This window comes from Squalius cephalus, assembly GCF_949319135.1.
Source record: "Squalius cephalus genome assembly, chromosome: 24".
Classification (NCBI taxonomy): domain Eukaryota; kingdom Metazoa; phylum Chordata; class Actinopteri; order Cypriniformes; family Leuciscidae; genus Squalius; species Squalius cephalus.
The window spans coordinates 2,632,540-2,656,136 of NC_137145.1; the positions used below are offsets into that span (position 1 = coordinate 2,632,540).

Below are 23,597 nucleotides of genomic sequence, written 5' to 3' on the forward strand. Positions count from 1 at the left end.
TTCCCGAGCCTGTGCACCCTGAGTGATCTAATACTAGTGCAATTATCAATCCTGCTTATGTTCAGAGTTTGGCAAACATCATTAAATAGATTTGTTTAGTGGAGATCAGATGTGAGAGCGTCGCCCTCTAGTGGTGTTTAAAGGGAACACAGCGAGCTTTACTAACACCACACACCCTAAACCGTGTTCACTCTGCAGGATTAGACACTTCATTAGAATGTTTTGCATCTAATCACAGGAGAATTTCTCTTTGTGTGGGATGTGGGCTGTGATTGGCTCAGCCAGCCAGCAGGGCGGGCCAATCACACCATGATGTTCATCAATTAGCATGCGGCAGCCATTTAGTTAGCTTGTTTGCATGAGGCGCACATCAACAGCACTGCACCTGTAGAGGGTTTTGTCTGCCCCTCGGGACTATGGTTACAGTGCTGATGAAAAATGCAGAGTTTAGACTTGCTGTTTACACAGTGATATATTGCCACGCCGCCTGATCTGCATAACGCTGATTACACGCTGAGTGCATGTGCAGGCGAACCCTGCTGGAGGACCAGCTCAGATACTGCACCACTACAAATCTTACTTTATTTTATTTTATTTTATTTTAAATAAAATATAACAATTTATTTTATTTTTATTTAAATTGTGTTGAATTTAATTGATCTGTTTATTAATAGTTATTTATGCATTTATTAATTTAGCAGACGCTTTTATCTAAAACATAAATTTTTACTAAATATTATTGTTATTATTTAACAGTTTTTTTTCATATTTTATTTGTTAAACTTAATTTGATTCATGTTTATTAATTGTTATTTATACATTTATTAATTTAGCAGATGCTTTTATCTAAAACATACATTTTGACCAAATATTATTGTTATTATTTAACAGTTTTTTTTCATTATTATTTGTTAAACTTAATTTGATTCATGTTTAATATTTTTAATTAAATTGTGTTAAATTTAATTTAATTGATCTGTTTATTAATAGTAATTTATACATTTATTAATTTAGCAGATGCTTTTATCTAAAGCATACATTTTCACCAAATATTATTGTTATTATTTAACAGTTTTTTTTTTCATATTTTATTTGATAAACTTAATTTGATTCATGTTTAATATTTTTAAGTAAATTGTGTAAATTTAATTTGTTTATTAATAGTTATTTATTAATTTAGCAGATGCTTTTATCTAAAACATACATTTTTACCAAATATTATTATTATTTAACAGATTTTTTTTTTCATATTTTATTTGTTGAACATAATTTGATACATGTTTAATATTTTTAATTCAATTGTGTTAAATTTAATTTAATTTATCTGTTTATTAATAGTTATTTATACATTTATTAATTTAGCAGATTTTTTTATCTAAAGCATACATTTCTACCAAATATTATTGTTATTATTTAATATTTTTTTTTATATTTTATTTGTTAAACTTAATTTGATTCATGTTTTAATATTTTTAATTAAATTGTGTTTAATTTAATTTATCTGTTTATTAATAGTTATTTATACATTTATTAATTTAGCAGATGCTTTTATCTAAAACAGTTTTTTTTAAATTTACAGTTAATTTGATTCATGTTTAATAATAATTACATTTATTATTTTGACAGATGCTTTTAAACAAAGCATACAGTTGCAACAGCTATTATTATTAATAATAATAATAATAATAATATTTTTTTTTCAAAATATTGTTTAATTGCACTTTAAATACGGGTTTAAATCCCCATAAATATAATACAATTTTAATCCTGAATTCATATTTAATGCTGCTGTATATTCAGCGGTCATATTTTCTGCCCGGTTAACTGCCCAGGGACGACCCAATAGCAGCGCGCCGCTAAACGAATCATCAGTTTCAACCTCAGAATCCTTTCAGAGCAGATGGGATCAATGAAGCCAGATCTTCTTCCCTGAATTAGTCATAGTTTTCTGTTTTGTAGAGAAATGAATAGTCAGAGGAAGGCTTTATGATTCCCACAAACATCTGCTGCTCTGCTGTTTTCATCACCAGCGCTGAACACACGCTCATAAATCAACACAATGAATTCACCTGTCCACTTACACTCACGGTTCACTCAGCGTGTGTTGAACACGTATAGTGACTTCAGGAGGAGGATGGCAGTTTTACACAAGCTGCGTACAGTAGAGTTATGAACAGTGTTTCATAACCGTATATTCATATGCTAGTATCTAGAAAGCAGACTGACCAATAAACACTATAGTATTTAATATTTGCTCCATCTCTCTCTCTCTCTCTCTCTCTCTGTATGTATATATATATATACACTGTATATACAGCACTCTTAAGATTTTTTTTTTTCTTTTTAAAGAAAGTAACTTTTATTCAGTAAGTATGCATTAAAAAAGTGCAAGTAAAGACATTTATAATGTTTTAAAAATTATATTTCAAATCGATATCGCTCTGGTTAACATTTTTTTTTTTTCATCAAAGGATCCTGAAAAAATGTATGATATTGATAATAATAATCAGAAATGTTTCTATTTGACTCTGGGAAGTTTCCCCATAGCAGACTGGTGGGAGTGGCCTTGGACGGCAACATGCCCAGTGCATTATGGGTGTTTTCTAGTTTTCTCTAGTCAGATAAAATCTATTTTTTTTCTCTCTTTTATATAGACCTTATGTAGCTCGGCCCCTTTTCAGCGCAGCACTGGTTGTCTTTTGTCTTCCGCTTTGTATTTCCACAGTGATCTCACATATTTATGAATGATAAAATCTTGTTTTCAAATCAACCCCGGATGACATCCGCTTCAAACATTACAACACTCATGATAACCTTCGTTAACTCTATAGCATAAATCCACTTCACCAGCTAATTACTCTTGGACAGCGGTGTCATAGAAAGCTACCACAAAAACGCAAGTTCAAAGACAAAATTATAAAGATGGATGAGCGCTTGTTTCTCCGGCACATAAGGTCTATAGGCAGCACATTTTGCCAGCTGTGAAGTATTCGTTTTTTTATATTTTTTTAGTGGTGATGCTTTAATTAGATTTCAGTGCTGCATGAAACTGCTATATATAATGTTGAATAAAATGTAGGCTATAATAATGCAATAGGGGAATATTTGTGGGTCCTGATACAATGCCAAATGATGATGTTACCAGTAAAAAGTGGCCTACATTATTTTAAATTTATCCTCCTGGGACCCAAGAATAGACTTTTGTCCTCTGTAGTGGACATTATATTTTTGTGAATTTCTCTGACATCATACATGTCAAATGACACAACCTGTGTGTCCTGTACAGAGCACATTCAGGACTTTTCAGAGACACCAAATGTTTGGAGGTTTCACCATGAAAACAACTTCTCCTTGGTCTTTAAAAATGTCTGACATTAATTTAGTGATCAAATGTAGCATTCTTATGGAAGTATGATAATATATTGTAATTATAATTTAAATTGGACTACTTTTCAAATTGTATTTCATAAAACAACATCTCAGGAAAATGTTAAGGGGTTTCAAATAAAAAAAATATTTTCTGTTACAGAACAGGGCGTTGATTTCATACAGTACATGTCCACTGTAGAGACATCAGGACTTACATCATGTTTATCAGGCATTTTGTGAGACACAACAAGTGAATATGGAAATAAATTATACATCAATATTCCTATGAAATATTAGATATTATTACTCCAATTAATGCCAATTATTACTCCAATTATTACACTTCTTTTTTCATTAAATGTTGCTCCAAGAACACATTAATGTGCAAATTAGATACAGTGTATAGATACATTGCATTGAATGGGAATATTCATTTATGGCCATTTTACCCACATATTGCATAAAGTAAAATGGTGTATCAATTCATTCCGTTATTTATTTCATAACATAGTTGAGAATCATCTTTATACAAATTTTGGTTAAAAAAATCCTGAAATCCCAAAATTTATTGGTGATTGAAAAAAAAAATCCCATTGTTTTTGCCTATACATATAATTTCATGTCATTTTTATTTTTTAAACAACTTTTCCACTACAGAGGACATAGCATAACGTATGAATAAAATATTAATTTTCAAAAATGTTTTTTTTTACCATTTGTTTATTGTGCTCTAAACAATGTGATGACATGGAAAAAAACTAAATTCACAAAACTTTTTTTTTCTGGGTCTCAGGAGGATATCTAGTCAGTGAAAGAGTGCAAGCATATTCGTCTAAAATAATTCTGTATTTTCAGCTTCAGAATCATGAATATTGTTATTCTCAGGGTTCGTACGGGTGCTTGAAATCCTTGAAAATGCTTGAATTTTGATGTTGTGTTTTCAAGGTTTTAAAAGTGCTTAAATTTTGGATCAAATGCTTGAACATGCAACTGTATTTCTTTCACAACAAATACCAATCTGACTGAATAGTTCGTTCATTAAATGGAGAAATCAAATGTAGCCCTTCAGATACAGAGCGATTAGCGCTACGCTGGCCAGAGCAAAAGTAGCTGGAGTTTTCATTTTGATTTCTCAGATTTTGTTCAAACCTTGTCTATATCAAGAATGTGGCCTGTAAAATATTTCTGTTCAAATCCTATGTCTTCATTTTCTCAGGCCTTGAAATTACTTCGGTTTTACAGCCTGAAAATCACTTTATCTGGGAAGCAATATTTGGACATTAATATAATGAAAAGTATTATTCATAGGCATTATCTACTTAGACAGTGATACATTTTGAAAAATAAAACTTGTGATTGGCTTAATTATCGGATCCTTCTGCTATTACGAAACACAATTTTGGCTGTTTATAGCATTTATCTCTTTTAATGTGATAAAAACACTAAATAATTTTGAGTATTTATTGGTATGTCATTTACTGTGATGTAAGCTTTAAAATGGACCTTGTAAGTGCTTGAATTTGCCCTTGGAAAAGGTGTACGAACCCTGTATTCTGGTGTCTCTATTGTCCTGTGCTTTGGGTTTCCTCGACCTATTCATTTACACACACAATGTAACACCAGATTTAGCATTTTAATCAACAGTGCATTTTTTGTTAACCTTTTATCATATGTGGCCCTGGATGACAAAACCAGTCACATGGGTACATTTTTTTGAAATTGAGATTTGTACATAATCTGAAAGCTAAATAAATATGCTTTCCATTGATTTACGGTTTGCTAGGATAGGACAATATTTGGCCGAGATATAACTATTTGAAAATCTGGAATCTGAGGGTGCAAAAAAATCGAAACATTGAGAAAATCTCCTTTAAAGTTGTCCGTTTATGTTGGCGATTGTGTAGAATTCACTCACAAAAATACATGTTTTATATATTTACGGTTGGAAATTTACAAAATATCTTCATGGAACATGATCTTTACTGAATATCCCCATGATTTTTGGCATAAAAGAAAAATGGATAATTTTGACCCATACAATGTATTGTTGGCTATTGCCACAAATATACCTGTGTGACTTATGACTGGTTTTGTGATCCAGGGTCACATATGTTTTGGAGCATCGCATTAATATCATATCGTGAGATGTATCGAATCGTGTCATGAAGGTATCATTACACCCCTACAATTTAATTTTTTTTTTTTTTTTGCACATCTCCTGTTGGATGAATCAGCCTTAAAATGTCCAATCTACATAGATAATCTCAAAATGACCAAATATGATCCAGTTCACAGTCCTGGTCCATATATTGGTCTGTCACTACGCAACAGCGCCACAGTTACCGGTATGTGTGCGGTTTCCAAGAACCAGTCAATAAACATCTAGTCTCATAAGTTTGATCAGATGTTGGCAGCTCCAGTGGTAAACTGGCAGGTCTCTGGACGTCGGGTTGAATGTTCGGCTAGGGGTTCAGCGAGGTGTCTGAATATGACTATGAATGCTCAGTGTCACATTGCCTCGCGCTGTGTTCATAAAGAGAGGACGTGGAAGGAGATGAGCTGATGTTAAAGATGAGTTTACCCGCTCGCACCGACCTCCACTCGCTCGAGCTGTTAGCCAGTCCTCTCTGCATGTCCTCCAGCGGCTCGCCGTTCGCCACCAACAAACCCATCGACATCAAAGCCCGGAGACGATGGTAACGTTTGCCGTTTTTAACCTGTTTGTGTTGTTTTATTTAGACGAACAGACTTTAGTGGTTTGGGTAATGTCGGGTTGCTTCACCTTCTATGGCTGTGTAAACATTTCCTCGCATGCATTTGTTTATTCCTAAAGTGATTGAATGAAGAGGCAGAGCTCAGGCTGCTGATGTGTTTATATATCACTTAATCACATTCACCTTAAAGAGCCGTATCAGGTGTGAGACGCTCGATCAGATTCACACACTGAGGAAAAACCTGCTGAGAATCACACTATTATTAGTGGTATTTGCCAGTTTTACTCTTGGTAGTCAACTGGTGTTGCTGATATCTATTCAGGGTAATGCAATCTGCAGATTGCAAAAAAGATATTCGCATTTATTTTACTCAGAATGCTTTAGAAATATTTGATATATGTGCATTATGCACCTTTTTAAGGACTACAACAAACGGCTGGTAGAGACTACACAACATTCCTCCTGGGTTAGTGACATCACCAACCCTAAAATTTACATAAACCCCGCCCCCGGAAAGCGATTTATAGATTATCTAGACAGAATATCTGTCTGTGTGTCTGTGTGAGTGCAAGCTGTTGAAGCTCCGCCCCCCTGTGCCGGGAGCAGCAGCTCATTTGCATTTAAAGGAACAGACACAAAACGGTGCGTTTTTGCTCACCCTCAAAAAGTGACAGCTTTAACATGCTATATAAAAATATCTGTGGGGTATTTTGAGCTAAAACTTCACACACAAACTCTGGGGACATCAGAGACTTATTTTACATCTTGTGAAAAGGGCATTATACCACCCTTCTACTTGTTGATTAAAGTTAAAATAGTGCATTATTCACTTCAGTTAACATGAAAGAATAAAAGAAAGAATAGTTGATTTTTATCAACTAGCTTGTCAAACGTGTTTAAAGCATGTTAGGGCTGGGTGATATGACACTACACATCATAGTGATGATATCAAGTTTGAATTGATGGAACTTTTTCTAAATGGTTTGCATAGATGGGCCTATTTGTGGGGCAAATTTATCCGTGCAGCTTTTAGTGGGCAGGAATTATTGGAACGTTGGAGTGGAAAAAGAAGCACTGATGAATGATACACCACAAAAATCTTCAGCTTTTAGTTTTATTGTACATAAAAAATAATAATTAAAAAGGGGTAAATAGTGTCAAATTAATCTAAATTAATTCTAATACATTTTAGATACACTTTCTAATTTAATAAACGTATAGAAACAAATAAACTTTACATAAACTAAACAAAATTACTTAAAAAGCATTGGACTACCTGCAAAAAAAGAGTTTGAAATTCAGTTTATTCTGTGGAATCAAAACTGATATTGAGAATTGTGAAACCATGATATTGTTACTGTGAAGTAAAATTGAGATTTTGGTCATATCGCCCATCCATATTATTTGCTAGATAGCAGAAAAGGTTCCCACAGTTTTACACACAGTATGAATTTTTTAATAGTGTTCACACCACAAGTAATGGACTACATTGTAACCTGAAATAAGTATATAAATGGCTGCTATTATGCATAAGTTTATTTGTAATAGCCAGAAAGAAAGAAAGAAAGAAAGGGCAGAGATGAAGTTAGGAATGAAAAGTCAGTAGGCCTATGTAGTGTCTTCATTCACTGTGACCTATACCTGCACTGGATAGCCAATTTCACATGTATTTTGTGTATTTTCAAAATACAAAATACTGTATTTGTATTTAAATAAATTTTTTCACACAGTATTTTGTATTTGTATTTAAATACATTTTTTCACACAGTATTTTGTATTTGTATTTTAAATACATTTCCATGTATTTATGGCCATCTCTGCCCATTAATCACAATCCAAACAAAGATGCTACACACCATGTAGCATAAACAGTTGTTTTTACCTTAGAACAAATATAGAATGGCCTGACTTTAGCTTTGTGAAACACACCTGCATAAAACAAAAACAGACGGACTGAACAAAAATGCAAATTCACTCTCTGACAGCAGGTGGCGCTCATGGAAAAGAAGCGTTTCTTTGGGTACCGCTGTAAAAAACAGCTGCTGATTTTGGTCGCAATTTAAACCTTGATAATGTGTTTTTTGTACTTATTTTTCTGTATTTTCGGGAGCTACCGGGACAGTGATAAAGGTCTACCAGTCGATCGCGTTAAACAGGTTGGCAACAACTACAGCAACTTAAAATCTTCTGTTATTTTACTTAGTGACAGGACTAGTAACCGCATGGAAACTACTGTAGCATCGTGTTTTGCAACAAGTGCCACTTAGTTTACAAACTAGTTACATTTTTTCCTCAAAATCAAATAAAGAGCAGACTAAAGGTGTTTGTTCAATTGAGGCCTGGAGGAATTCAATTAATCGTACCTGTTTGTGCTAAACTTTGTAAATGTCAGCCGTAATCTGATTGCTCTGTTATGTAAGGAGCAAAGCAGCTTAAGAGTGTGAGAATTTGCCCCATCAGCGAGTTTTCTCAGATGACACTCGTCTCAGTTGTTCTGATTTAATGAGTTGCTCGGTTCACACAGATGATGGGCAGTTAACGCAGGCGCTGAACCTGCTGATGACTTGGTAGGTTTAGAAAGAATAAACACAAAGAGCTTTAACTTCTTCTTCTCTACCCACAACACGGTTCAGTTACACATCCACACAAGGCCGTCAGGAGGAATTACACCAGTGCACTTCCTCCCCCAACACACTTCTTAAAGGATTAGTTCACTTTCAAGTGAAAATTAGCCAATGATTTACTCAGCCTCAAGCCATCCTAGGTGTGTATGACTTTCTTCTTTCAGACGAATACAATCAGAGTTATATAAAAAAATGTCCTGGCTCTTCCAAGCTTGATAATGGCAGTGGATTGCAACCAACAGATTGAAGCTCATAAAAGTGCATCTATCCATCATAAATGTGCATCTATCCATCATAAAAGTGCAGCTATCCATCATAAACGTGCATCCATTCATCGTAAATGTGCATCTATCCATCATAAACGTGCATCTATCATCATAAACGTGCATCTATTCATCGCAAACGTGCATCTATCCATCATAAACGTGCATCTATTCATCGTAAACGTGCATCTATCCATCATAAACGTGCATCTATTCATCATAAAAGTGCATCTATCCATCATAAAAGTGCATCTAGCATCATAAACATGCATCTATCCATCATAAACGTGCATCTAGCATCATAAACGTGCATCTATCCATCATAAACGTGCATCTATCCATCTTAAAAGTGCATCTATCATCATAAACGTGCATCTATCCATCATAAACGTGCATCTATCCATCATAAAAGTGCATCTATCCATCATAAACGTGCATCTATCCATCATAAACTTGCATCTATCCATCATAAAAGTGCATCTATCCATCATAAAAGTGCATCTATCCATCGTAAAAGTGCATCTATCCATCGTAAACGTGCATCTATCCATCATAAACGTGCATCTATCCATCATAAACGTGCATCTATCCATCATAAAAGTGCATCTATCCATCATAAACGTGCATCTATCCATCATAAACGTGCATCTATCCATCATAAACGTGCATCTATCCATCATAAACGTGCATCTATCCATCATAAAAGTGCATCTATCCATCATAAACGTGCATCTATCCATCATAAAAGTGCATCTATCATCTTAAAAGTGCATCTATCATCATAAACGTGCATCTATCCATCATAAAAGTGCATCTATCCATCATAAAAGTGCATCTATCCATCATAAAAGTGCATCTATCCATCGTAAACGTGCATCTATCCATCATAAAAGTGCATCTATCCATCATAAACGTGCATCTATCCATCATAAACGTGCATCTATCCATCATAAAAGTGCATCTATCCATCATAAGTGCATCTATCCATCATAAACGTGCATCTATCCATCATAAAAGTGCATCTATCCATCATAAACGTGCATCTATCCATCATAAAAGTGCATCTATCCATCGTAAACGTGCATCTATCCATCGTAAACGTGCATCTATCCATCATAAAAGTGCATCTATCCATCATAAAAGTGCATCTAGCATCATAAACATGCATCTATCCATCATAAACGTGCATCTATTCATCATAAAAGTGCATCTATCCATCATAAAAGTGCATCTAGCATCATAAACATGCATCTATCCATCATAAACGTGCATCTATCATCATAAACGTGCATCTATCCATCATAAACGTGCATCTATCCATCTTAAAAGTGCATCTATCCATCATAAACGTGCATCTATCCATCATAAACGTGCATCTATCCATCGTAAACGTGCATCTATCCATCGTAAACGTGCATCTATCCATCATAAACGTGCATCTATCCATGATAAAAGTGCATCTATCCATCATAAACGTCCATCTATCCATCATAAAAGTGCATCTATCCATCATAAACGTGCATCTATCCATCATAAAAGTGCATCTATCCATCGTAAACGTGCATCTATCCATCATAAAAGTGCATCTATCATTATAAACGTGCATCTATCCATCATAAACATGCATCTATCCATCGTAAACGTGCATCTATCCATCATAAACGTGCATCTAGCATCATAAACGTGCATCTATAATCATAAACTTGCATCTATCCATCATAAACGTGCATCTATCCATCGTAAACGTGCATCTATCCATCATAAACGTGCATCTATCCATCGTAAATGTGCATCTATCCATCATAAACGAACTCCACACCGCTCTGGTGGGTTAATAAAGGCCTTCTGAAGCAAAACAATGAGTTTGTGTAAGAAAAATATTCATATTTAACAAGTTGCAAAATGAAAGAAGAATGTCATATACACCTAGGATGGCTTGAGGCTGAGTAAATCATGGGCTAATTTTCATTTTAAAGTGAACTACTCCTTTAAGGTCTTACACCAAACCCGCCGCTCAACCACAGAGAAGCAGGGACTTCGGTTACACACAGAGCGTGGTCGTGTGTAAAGGTGAACCGGAAGGAGGATATTACCCACAGACCTTTTCACCGTCTCCCCTGTGACATTGTTCTCGTTGAGGTTTTTTAGTTTTTTAAGCATGAGGTCGCTTTAAAGGGATCGCTCACCCAACAATGTCATCCCAAACCCATGAGGCTTTTGGTTAATCTGCTAATTAAGATATTTTTGTTTCTGTGTCCAGGTCACCAAAACTTAGAAGAAATATGATTGCTTTATATGATGAACAGATTTAATTTCAGCTTTTATTTACATATAAACAATGATCGACACAAATACTCAAATGTGTCTGTGTGTGTGTGTGTGTGTGTGTGTGTGTGTGTGTGTGTGTGTGTGTGTGTGTGTGTGTGTGTGTGTGTGTGTGTGTGTGTGTGTGTGTGTGTGTGTGTGTGAGAGTGAGTGAGTGAGTGTCATTGTTACATGTTACATGTACTTACCATAGTAATATCAGTAAATTTATAGCATAATTACATGCTATTAACCCTCAACCAAACCCTATAGTAAGTGCATGCTGTAAATTAATATTACTCAATACTTCAATGTATAATTACAATGTTAAAACACTGTTAAAATAAAGTGTAACCCTTTATTTTAAGGTGTCATTGTTACAGTGTAATTATACATTTGAGTATTGAGTAATATTAATTTACAGCATGCACTTACTATAGGGTTAGGGTAGGGTTAGGGTTTGGTTGAGGGTTAGTTGCATGTAATTATGCATAATTTACTGTTATTACTATGGTAAGTACATGTAACATATGTAACAAGGACACTGTAAAATAAAGTGTTACCAAATAAAGTGTAACCTAATTTTCGAGTGAACTGTCCCTTTAAAGAAGAGGTCAGTTTTGGCTGTGTGCAGTATTTTAAGGGAAAGCCAGAGTTAAAAGAAGCCCTCGTTTGGACTCAGTGTCCTTAGATGCTAATCAGATTACCATAGGGGAGGAGTTGGGGTTAGCGAAGGCCACATGAAGACGTCTGTCACTTCGTGTGAAAGGGGAGGAGATTGTGCAACTCAGACAGAGTCTAGGAAGCACTTGCACATCTCAAGACGAGGCTCCAGCTCAGATGTATTGATGGACTGTACGGGTCACTTCATCGCTCCCTTCCAGGCCGTAACCAGAGGCATGAAACGAAAGCGCCTGCTCAAGTCCTACAGGTACAGAGCGGCTCGGAAACTCTTACATGCGCACACTGGAGGTTTCTTGATCTGACACGGGGAGATAAGCTCATTCTGGTTAGCTAAACTCAAGTGTTTGTCTGTGGTGAGCTGGCAGGAGCTGTGGCTGCCAAGCTGTGAAGTTTGTAGTTTGCAGTGAAGATTTCTGTAAATCTCGTTGTCAGATTCTCTTCGTTTTCCTCGTATTTGCAGTGAAATGTCATAGTGCATTCGGGGTATATGTAAATAAAGTTAGAGAGGACAGGTGTACCCATTGCTTGCATAAATATCACTTGCATTCATTTATTGATTCCAGCCTGTTGCCTGTGATGATGTGAGTCATGTTAGCATGTCAAATTTGGTAACACTTTATTTTACAGTGTCCTTGTTACATGTTACATGTACTTACCATAGTAATAACAGTAAATTATGCATAATTAGATGCAACTAACCCTCAACCAGATCATAATCTTACACTAACCCTATAGTAGTTGCTTTATATTACTCAGATGTATAATTACACTGTAACAAAGACACCTTAAAATAAAGTGCAACCTCAAATTTGTATAATTTGTTTTTAGTTATAATCTATAAAAAATGTTACATTTAATTAATTGCCATTTTTTGCAGCTATATATAGTTTTACTATTTTTCTCATTATACGCTATTGTTCAAAAGTTTGGGGTTTGTAAGATATTTTTAATGGTTTTTGAAAGAAGTCTCTTTATTTGATCAAAAATACAGTGTAAGATTAATTAATAATAGTGAAATATTATTACAATTTAAAATAACTGGTTTCTATTTGAATATATTTTAAAATATAATTTATTCCTCGTACACACTTGAGTATTTTCTGCATTTACGGTCACAGCACATCAGATTGGGATGTGGGAAATTGTGCGATATTCATTTTGAAAGAGGAAGCTGGCTTTGACCCCGTACGTTGATAAATTGCCCTGATACTTCTTTTTTTCAGTTTCCTTCACAAGAAAACCTCAAGTGTTTCACCAAAGATCTTAATGATGAAACGCCTTTGCTTTGCATTGACGCACATCTCACATTTAAGACCAGTTACAGTTTCTCACGCATTTACCAACTGCAGGATTCTGGATAAAATCAGAATCACTATTTTTTTGTTTCAAATAGAGATCGTGATTCTCACACGAATCTTAAAGCAACACCAAAGCACTTTTCCTCTTCGGTCCCCCTACAGGTTGGAAGTGGAATTGTCCATTACTGCTGTCGTAAATAAGTTAGCCTACCGTCGCACGCACGCTATTTGTTTATCCAGGAAATAACGATGTCCACAGACAAGGAAGAGTATGTTGCATGATTTTATGAAAGTATGATATATTGTGACATCAGAAACGAAGAAAAAAAAAAAAATGACTACTGTAACACTTGCCGTAAAGCAAAGTCAAATTCGTAGTTTCTTATGTCTCATTCGAACTACAGAAACACAACCCGATCTGGCAAACTTGTATAGCGAATGCAGAAGTGCCGTTCACCCTGTTACGACTTGATGAACCACTGAAACGATTTTGGAAACATTATTTTAAGGGACAAAAGAATCTTTAGTGTTGCTTTAACAGACAGCTAAACGAAATAACATGTCAATTTACTAGAGGTTCTGACAAAATGTTAATTGCTGCAGTCTATTTAAAAATGTTTAATTTGTAAAATTGTTGAATGACTCACTCGTAAAGATTGACTTTTTTCATTACTAGATGATTCAGTGTTTTTGAACGAATCTCTTGAATGAATGATTCAATGGCAAATACATTTTTAAAAGTCACTTGTCGCCACCTACTGGTGTAACGATGTAATCGATACAATCCTTATGTGAAGCGTCAAGTTACTTTCAAAAGGTGATTTGCTCTATTTTGATCATTACCGTAGACATGAGTGTTTATATCCGAACTATAAACTTTTATCCCAGTTCTTCTGTGATAATCTGAATACTTGTCACACAGAAATAATGATAGTGTGAGGTCGAAAAGACGCAGATGCATCGTTGTCATTTAGGAATAAGATCGGGTGGGCGTTTGGATCTTTTAATGATTAATCGTGACAGCTAGTTCTGATAAATAATGTCTAATGGAATATATGGCAGATTATTATCATCATTATAGTGCAGTAGTTTGTCAAAAGATAGACATTCCTCCCACTAATGAAACTGTGCTGTTTTATGATTTCTATCTTGTCCACCAGAGGGCGGCGTACTGTTTTCTGCAGCTCTTCATTAGTCGGGTTCTGCTGAGGCTTTGCAGAACGATCTGAAAAGCTTAAAGCCATTAGATTGCACATGTACTTCCTTCACCTCGTTGCAAAATGTGAAAGCTTGCCCTGTCTGTCAGAAACACTCATGGTGTGTGTCGTCAGAATGTCATGAGACGCTGTGCTAATATCGTGCACACAATTTCCCATCAGCTCACAATGAGTTTGGTTATTCTAAATAAGAGTCTAACAACTGCTGGCTTCCAGGAAATGTGATATTGTTCTAATCACAGCGATGTTAAAACATGTTTCCAAGAACGGCAGTGAATGGAAAGATTTAATCAAGAATATGTCCTTTTATGTCTATCAGTCATGCAGACGACATTAGCGTGACGTAAAATGAGTTTGCATTTAATTTGGCCGGCAGAAAGCCCTGATTATTCCTACAAGTGTCTGTAGATATGGTCCTCCTCACTCTTGTGTTGCCGTGATCATTATGACCGGTCACACCTCTGCTCTGCTAATTGCTGTAATTAAAGCGCGTGTCTGCTAGGAATCCGAGTGGACTGTAATGACGGATGGAGGGGCTCGTGTGGAAGTGCAAGTCTCAGCCCAAATCCTCCGATGTTACACGCTACTTCATGGATCAGTAAGTCTTTTTATTAGATCAGATACGGTCTGCTGGGCAATATCACTCACACACACTCACATGTAAGGAAATTCAATTGCATTCCCATATCTAAGAGTGCCAGTAAGAGCATCTCGAGTTCAGCGTTGAGGAAGCCGAAGTGTGCAGTAAAGCACATCATGCAGAATACACACACACACACACTCTTCAAAATAAAGGACCTAAAAGGGTTTTACAGCTTGAACCACAAAAGTGCCACAATTTTTTTTTTTTAAATGCCCAAACCATTTTATTTCCACATTTCTGGGTGAAACAGAATATTCAATGAGAAAAAAATATAGTTGGATTATGAAAAGTAGGCGTTGCATAGCAATTATATTAGTAATTACATAGCAAAAATATTAGCTCAACTGTTCCTAAACATCTACATTTGACAATTAGTTGAATTTATCCAATAGCTTATTGGATGCAAGTTATTGCATTTTGATTAAACATTACAAGACATTTGGGTAACACTTTGCTTAAAGCCTTTATGTATAATGCATTATAAAATAAACAAAATGGTAAAATAAAGAATGAATTAATACAAATATTTGAATGCATCAATTATGTACCTAGTAATGCATTTTATGAATAATTGTAACCATAGTTATAATACATTATAATAATGATCTATTCATTGTTACACTTTTAGAAAGTATAATGCATTAAAACACATGACAAACAACCAATTTTAGAATTTGCAAATGTTATAAGGAATTTAAAGAAATTTCTGAAAAGATATAATGCATTATAAAGTAGATTATGAATACCTTTATAATGCATTATACATAACCAATTTTCAAAAAATCTTTTCATTTCATAATTCTGACTTTTTCGCTCAAAATTGAGCTATTGTGAGTTATAAATTCAGAATTGTAAGACAGAAAGTCACAGTTACCACAGTTATGAATCCTGCACATTAAGACCAGGAACATGTATTGAAAACAAAGCCATTCAAGCTTTCAGAAACACCTCCGTATCTCCTGACTCCTGTCGAGACCGTCACACACACTCCAGCTCGTTGCTTTCCCGTGGAGAGGCTCGTTCTGTCTCACACTCGTTCCTTTTTTATACGGGCAAATCTCCTCTCACATGGAACCACATAGAACACCTTAGCAACCAAATAGCAAAACCCTAGCAACCACCCTGGCATCATGGGAATCGTCTTCAGATGTTTCTCCTGAAATTCCATGAGCTTTGATCATTTAGTCTGGGAAGAATTTGATGGGAAATGTTGAGATCTCTCTAAACTTTTCATATTGAAAGATCTGACTTTTGATCAGTGGTATTTTACTATTATAGTATTTTGTAATTTTGTTTTATTAACTTTTTTTTTTCATTTTTTTATAAATGTTATATGCTTTCATAATTTATTATTATTTTTTTTTAATATTTCTATTTAACTTTAATTTATTTTAGTACTTTTTTCAGTTAATGTATTTCAGTTTTTTTGATTAATGTTATTTTACTGTTCATTTTTTTATTAATTTTTATTTATTTGTTGTGCTTTCATAATTTTTATTCAGCTTTTTTATATTTCTATTTAACTTTAATTAATTTTAGTTCTTTTTTCAGTTATTTGCCAGTGCAACATTTCCAATTTTCATTAAAAATGTTTGTCTAATAATTATATTTTAAGTTATTTCTGCTTTATTTCAGCTACCGTAAACCGTGTAAATAGTTTAGCTTTAGTAAACAATAGCACTGTTTGTCCTGTTTCATCTTTCCTTTATTTATAAAGCACTTTACAACTACTTTATGTATCAAAGTGCAGTACAATCATGAACATTTGAGGCATACAAACAAACATATCAGCACCCCTAATTAAAAGCCAAAGAATACAAATCAGCTTTTAGCTGAAACTAGAAATACTGTTGGCGACTCTAATATGTGTCTAAACTGATATTTTAGTCATAGTTCGAGTGTTTTCCTGAACTCTGTGTGACGTCTTTATTCAGGAGAAACGTGAGAAGCGGGAGGTCTCGATTTGCTCTGTCTTGGAGAATGAATTGAGATGCTAAAGAGATTTCATTGTGTTTTTTCTCTCCCTTGGGTGATGTTCTTCTTGTCTTGTCATAGTTAGCGTGAGTGTGTGTGTGTGTGTGTGTTTGAGAAGTGGGCTCTGACGCTGTCACCAGCTGCATTTCCACCCCCTCCGCTCCCTCAAGCCGTCCGCTCTGGTTCCCTCGCTGAGATACGGCACACACACACACACACAAACACAGGACCCTGAGGGTTTATCCCTCCTCACACACACACACACACACTCACACACACACACACACTCCCACTGCTAGGCCAGTGCTAAGACTAGAAACGTGATATTCACTCCGGCTTACTTCCCCTGCAGACACAGAGACTCAGAGACGCATAGTTGGAGCACAGATCTGGATTATCTGGAGAACATGTCCATCACGGAGAAGGACAGACTTTGACGAGGTCTAGAGAAAACCGAGAGACGTTTGGTCATGAGTATCGTTATGAAACCGCGCTCGCGCTCCACCAGCTCTCTCAGGAACACGGAGGGAATCTGGTAAAGTTTTACTCGTTCTGGCTTTCACAGGCATGCGTTCAGATCCGGCTTAATGTTCAGTGAGGAAAGTGGCATCTCGTAGTTCGGTGTCTACCACACATCTGCTTTTTATTAATATTAAAAATAGTTATACTTTGGTGTGCACCCACATAGAAAATTGAGGCTAATTCTGATAGCTAATTATTCTTGGCTAATGAAAGCGTATTAATCTGACTGAAGATGTTTTTAAAGCTGTTTTAGATCAGAACTATATATGTGTGTGTGTGTGTGTGTGTGTGTGTGTGTTGTGTGTGTGTGGTTGACAATTTTAATATATATATTCAAAAGTATTTTACATATTTTTACGTGTTTTTAACAGTATCTAAATTATTTTATTATTAAAGAATATTTTATATATATAATATGTGTGTGTGTGTGTGTGTGTGTAATTCAAAAGTATTTTACATATTTTGGCAGATAGTATAAATAGTTAATAGATAGTAAAATCTAATATATCCATATATATCCTTATATATATATATATTTTTTTAATTTTAATTTTTAATAATGCTATTATTATATTATTATTTAAGCAAATAGTCACAGTTTGATTATTAATCACTACTCTTTGTGCTTATGACTCTATAAACACTATGTTCCTATTAAATGGTTGAATGTTTAGTCAACATGAAACCCATTTTTACTTTTGTAACCTATTTCTGAGTAAAACAGGATAATTAACAAGAAAAAAAGTAGGACGAGACCTGTTCGCTCTCTGTTTGAGATCTGGAAGTGACTGCGTTGTGAAAAGTGGGCGTCACATACCAGAAAGGAGTCAAGTTGAAAAACAAGGGTTTGGTGACGTCAGCCGAATAGAAAAGCTTTATATGGATTAACATGCGCTAATGAACCGTTCACAATAATGTCATTTCTAGCTGACCACTGCTAGTTCTTGTGTACGAGTCTAGTGTGTTAGCTGACATCACTGTGGCTTTAGTGCGGTGTAAAAATATCTGTGCCCATAGAAAGACGTGAATGTTTTCCCAGCGTCGACCACTGGTCCTTCGTTCTTTCATAATCCCGTCGTTGGGAGCTTGAGTCAGATTTCAGATGTGCCTTTAGGGACCGTTCACAACACACGAGACCACAATAGCTCACGCATTCCACCACCAGAATAACCAGCCGTTATCATCCTGCAAAAACAATGCATACAGCCACAATAGGCCTCATTATTGCAGGATGATAATCCTGTTCACTGTGACTTTTCTACTATGAGCATATTAAAGAGCAGATGCCCCAGTACGCTCCAGTGCTCGTCTCTTTCTCCTCTCGGCTCACACCGTCAGCTCTGACCTGGAAACGCTGGGAAACGCTCATGGCACGTCACCAAACCCCTTTCTCTGCGGACTCGGTCTCCTGCCTGCCATCTATCCAGGGACGACCTCTGCCTAAATAGGCCAAGGGCATCTCTCTTTCCCTCTCTCTCTTCCCATGCGTCTTCGGCACCTTTATTAATAAACTCATTGTCGTGTGTATGCGTGCGGTTGGCGGTCAGGGCATTAGAGAGGGCATCTCTCGGGCGCCTGTGGTGCGTCAGGCTCTCAGAGACGAGGCCCGGTGGACCAGCGAACCCCACCGTGACTTTAAAGCGCAGGAGATGCAGCTGTTCTGTGACGTGCGGGTCACGTGATGAGCGAGCGTGTGTGATGCTCAGCCTTCGGCCTGGTGTCTGGTGAAGCAGATCGGATGTGTCAGCTCGGCCTGCTGGACGGAGGAGTTTTCAAGAGTGTGTTGTGCTGCTGTATGCGTGACGTTCTCCTTTACACTGCGCTACTTTTACATTGTTTTTCAATGTAAACGCATTAGACAGACGTGTTTGAGCGCTGTGCTCACGCTTCGTAGCGTCTCGCGCATGACATGGCATTCTCAAGGTAAAAAATGCGTCTCTTGCCGTTGCACTTTTTTCCGATCCACGAAATGGAATGGAAGTTGCGTCGAAATGGAAGTTGTCATCATTTATTGTGTTTAACAGAAAATAAGTCACACCTGACTATAAGTTGCACTGGGTCAAAATTGCATTGTTGAGAGAGAAAAACAATGCAAGTTTTAGTTAACGGTAATAATCGTGGTTGCATCAGTTTATAAGTCACATTTTAGTATTACATTCAGAAATAATGTGAAATACTGGTAAATAAAAACTGAAATGTATAATGTAAAAAACGTATGTAATGTAATGTAAAATGTATAATATTATACATAAAAACTTAAATGTATAAAACTTATATATAACTCAGGCTCATGAACCGCAATAAGCACTAAGTTGCAACACGTTTCAGATTATATATTTAAAAAAAACACAACTTGAAAATGAAAATAATTTAAATATTCTACAAAATACCTGTTCCAAAGAAAAATGAGTAACACTTTACAATAAGGTTCCTTTATTAAACATTAGTAAATGTATTAACTAACACGAATTAACAATGAGCAATACATTTACTACTGTTTTTGTTAATCTTTGTTATTGTTAGTTAATAAAAATAAAGCTGTTCATTGTGTGTTCATGTTAGTTCACAGTGCATTAACTAATGTTAACAAGATTTTAATAAAGTATTAGTAAATGTTGAAATTAACATTAACAAAGATGAACAAATGCTGTATAAGTGCAGTTCATTATTAGTTAATGTTAAATAATGTAGTTAACTAATGAACCTTATTGTAAAGTGTTACTGTCTCTTTAAGAACGTTGCATTGTGATTTTTCATTCATAAATATCCCCATAAGTTAACGTAAAAAAAAAAAGTTTTCAAAATCTCTCATTACAATATAACAACTCCTCCACTGATGTGGCCTAGGGAAAGTTTGGGGAAAAAATGACATTGACCAATAAAATCCCAGATGGCATGTTTTACTTTTCACAGTCTAATCAGATCTGAAGGATAAAATCTGCTTTCTCTTGGAAAAGCATCATATTATTGAACTTGTGACTAACGGTTAATGTGCCTAAACACATGTTCATCTAATATCCTTTCTTTCCCAATCCACAGCACATTGACGTTTAGTGTACATTCCCATGGTGACGTCCAAGATAAACAGGTTTGAGTGTATTGGCACCGTGTTACGGGTTGTAAAGTAGACGGTGAAGTAATACGGTACATCCGTTCTGTCCCTCCAGCTCTCCTCTGGAGGTCATATCACAATACACTTCTCCGACAGTATCGGCTAAAGCTCAGGTATCTTTACGCACATGTGCGGTCTCGCTCTTATGCAGAAGTGCATTCGGACCATAACCTGCCAATGTAACTAGTGTAATACTTCTGCTTTAGTCACAAATCTGAGGTCAAAACAGGCCGAATCCCACAGAAGCGCAGAGCACGTCCCAGTGCGGGACAAACATCCCACGGAGAAGCTAAAAGCAGTGAGTTTTCCAGTCTCCCCGGTGTCTCATTTGCTGTGCGTCACTAGACATCAGGAGGTTTACTTGTGATGTTCACCATGCTGGTGCATCTGAGAGTCCCTGAGCTCTTATTTTTCTCATATTAAATGAGCAAATGTTTGGTGTTACATTGCAGGACACGGATTGTCACACAGATTAGGGTTTAGCTGAACCGTGACGTGTCTAACTCGAAGCAAAAGTCTTTTGAGGACTTCACACTGAAGGATCTGACTGCGGGTCATTGATTTAATGTATGCGTCTCTCTTCAAGGTCAGTCAGAGCTTTCAGGATCATCAGGATTTCAGAAGAGAAATTGAATCAGGGTTGCAAACAGACTGCAGAATGGCAAGGAAGTAAAATTAAAAACTATTTAATAGGGGTGTAACGGTACACAAAAATCACGGTTCGGTACGTACCTCGGTTTTAAAGTCACGGTTCGGTTTATTTTCGGTACAGTAAGGGAAAGAAATGCAAACATTAAACTGCAGGTTGTTTATTACTATAAACTTTTTTTAACAAGTTGTTTACACTTTTTTAAACACTTTTTAATAAAATATAATAAAATAGATATAAAATAAAAAAAGAATAAGAAATAAAATACTGCTGCAAAGTTCTCCACTAAATAAAACACTCTCAGTCTCAAACCAATATCACATAATAAAATATAATGAAAAATATAAATAAATAACTATGATTACAGTGCAGGAACAGAAAATAGCCCTATATTAAAATAATATTAAACAAATATATTAATTTATTATTATTTTTCAATAATCAATCAACATAATCAATTTAAGATTTATTTTTTCCACTTTTTTAATAATTATCAAAATAAAATATAGTCCAAAGCTATAGTACAAAGCTATTATTACCAGAGCATGTGATCAGAGCAGGTCATTTTACCATTGTTGCCAGCATGACTATACCAGCTCAGCAAACAGAAATCTAAGTTACTACTGAGAAATTTCACCTTATTTGAGCGGACTTTGCTTTTCCAGTGCGTGATCGGTACATGATTGGAGTGTTTGGGCCGTTAACCACAGAGCAGAACGCGCAGCGCAAACACGGACTCGAACACTGAGCAGAGAGCGCAGCGGGTCGTCGACACACACACACACACACACACACGCGCGCGCGCGCGCGCGCCACGGAACGGAGAGTGCGGCGGCGCACACGAAGCGGAAAAGCTTTTTTCCGCCCTGCTGTCTATTTCATTGTTACAGTGACGACGGGTAAAACCAGAGAATGTCTAATAAGAAAAAACATTAGAATCAGCTGCAGGGCGGGATTTGCGCTGAACGCGGAGACTTCCGCCACTTAATATGTTCGTGTGGAAACACGAAAATGTACCTATGTTCCGCACACAAAATATTGCATTCAGTCATTCGGTACACACGTGCACCGAACCGAAAGCCCTGTACCGAAACGGTTCGGTACGAATACACGTACCGTTACACCCCTACTATTTAAATAAAACTCATATAACCGTACTTTGTCAAGACATACTTTGAATCTTAACTTTTTAAAACTTTTGAAGAAATTTTAGGTAGTAGATAGAGATAGATAAACAAACAGACCGATGATTGATAGATATATAGAAATATATAGATAGATTTTATTACGAAATTCAAACTATAAATACCGTTTTGGCGCTTGTAAATGTGACGTGACAGATCGCCGTAGCACCTGGCGACACGTGAACCGATCATTTCTCTTTACTACTAGTTAATAGTAAATAAACACAAATTAACAATAATATGTAGCCTATGTTGAAAGATACAGTACAACTTACCGAAATGTATATGCCTCATGCATAATATCAATAAATCAGTGTTTTTCAACCGCGGAAAGAGGTCAATAAAACAGCTGGAGAACAATATGTCACATAACATTTACCTCAGAAAGCCAATTAATGACCATAGCACGCTAGTTGGCTAGAAAAATTAGTATTTTATATATAGTATTAGTATAAATGAGTATTTTGCTAAATATGTGCACTATTACATATTTATTATATTTTTACGTATATCATTAAATATTATGAAGCTGTTATTATAATAAAAAACGCATTATATTTCATTTGAGTTGTTATTTTTGAACATTTAAGAATACCCAGCTGACAGGGCTCTCTGTTTACAGACAAATTAGCATGTATCTACTGTACCTAATATGTATCAAAACGAATCTATATTAAATCAAGATTGGAATCAAATTACAATAATTGAATTATAAAATTTGTATCAAAGAAATAATAAAAGCAATAGTCTACCAGTCATTGGACCATGAAATTGTTTAGTCAGGCTACCAAATGTTTTGACAATCACAATAGCCCACACTTATTGTGATGCAAGGTTTTTTTTTTTCTACCCCCCCCCCCCCCCTCCCCTCCATCCATAATTCTCACTCCAAGCTAAACTCAAAAGTTAGCAGCCCTGAATGATAGACAGACAGACAAACAGACAGATGATAGATATATAGACCGATGATAAATAGATGCATTGTTTTAAATAATATGTCAGGCTTTTTTTGCACAATAGAATTTTGCACAATCTAGTCT

The 23,597-nt window shown here is 35.6% G+C and overlaps 1 protein-coding gene across 9 annotated transcripts in view; it reads left to right on the forward strand.

The window, feature by feature from the left end:
* The window catches only part of LOC307152273 (3',5'-cyclic-AMP phosphodiesterase 4D-like), a 296,084-nt gene that overhangs the window by 229,518 nt on the left and 42,969 nt on the right, over positions 1–23,597 (forward strand). For 2 of the 9 annotated variants that reach the window (XM_079860775.1, XM_079860778.1), the window contains exon 1: positions 17,448–17,625. The exons of 6 other annotated variants lie outside the window; for them this stretch is intronic. In XM_079860775.1, the coding sequence (XP_079716901.1) occupies positions 17,561–17,625 (65 nt within the window). In that variant the 5' untranslated portion in view covers positions 17,448–17,560. Of the gene's footprint in view, positions 1–12,069; positions 12,206–17,447; positions 17,626–23,597 lie in introns of those variants that run through there. One more of the 9 variants, XM_079860774.1, reaches the window with a different exon arrangement.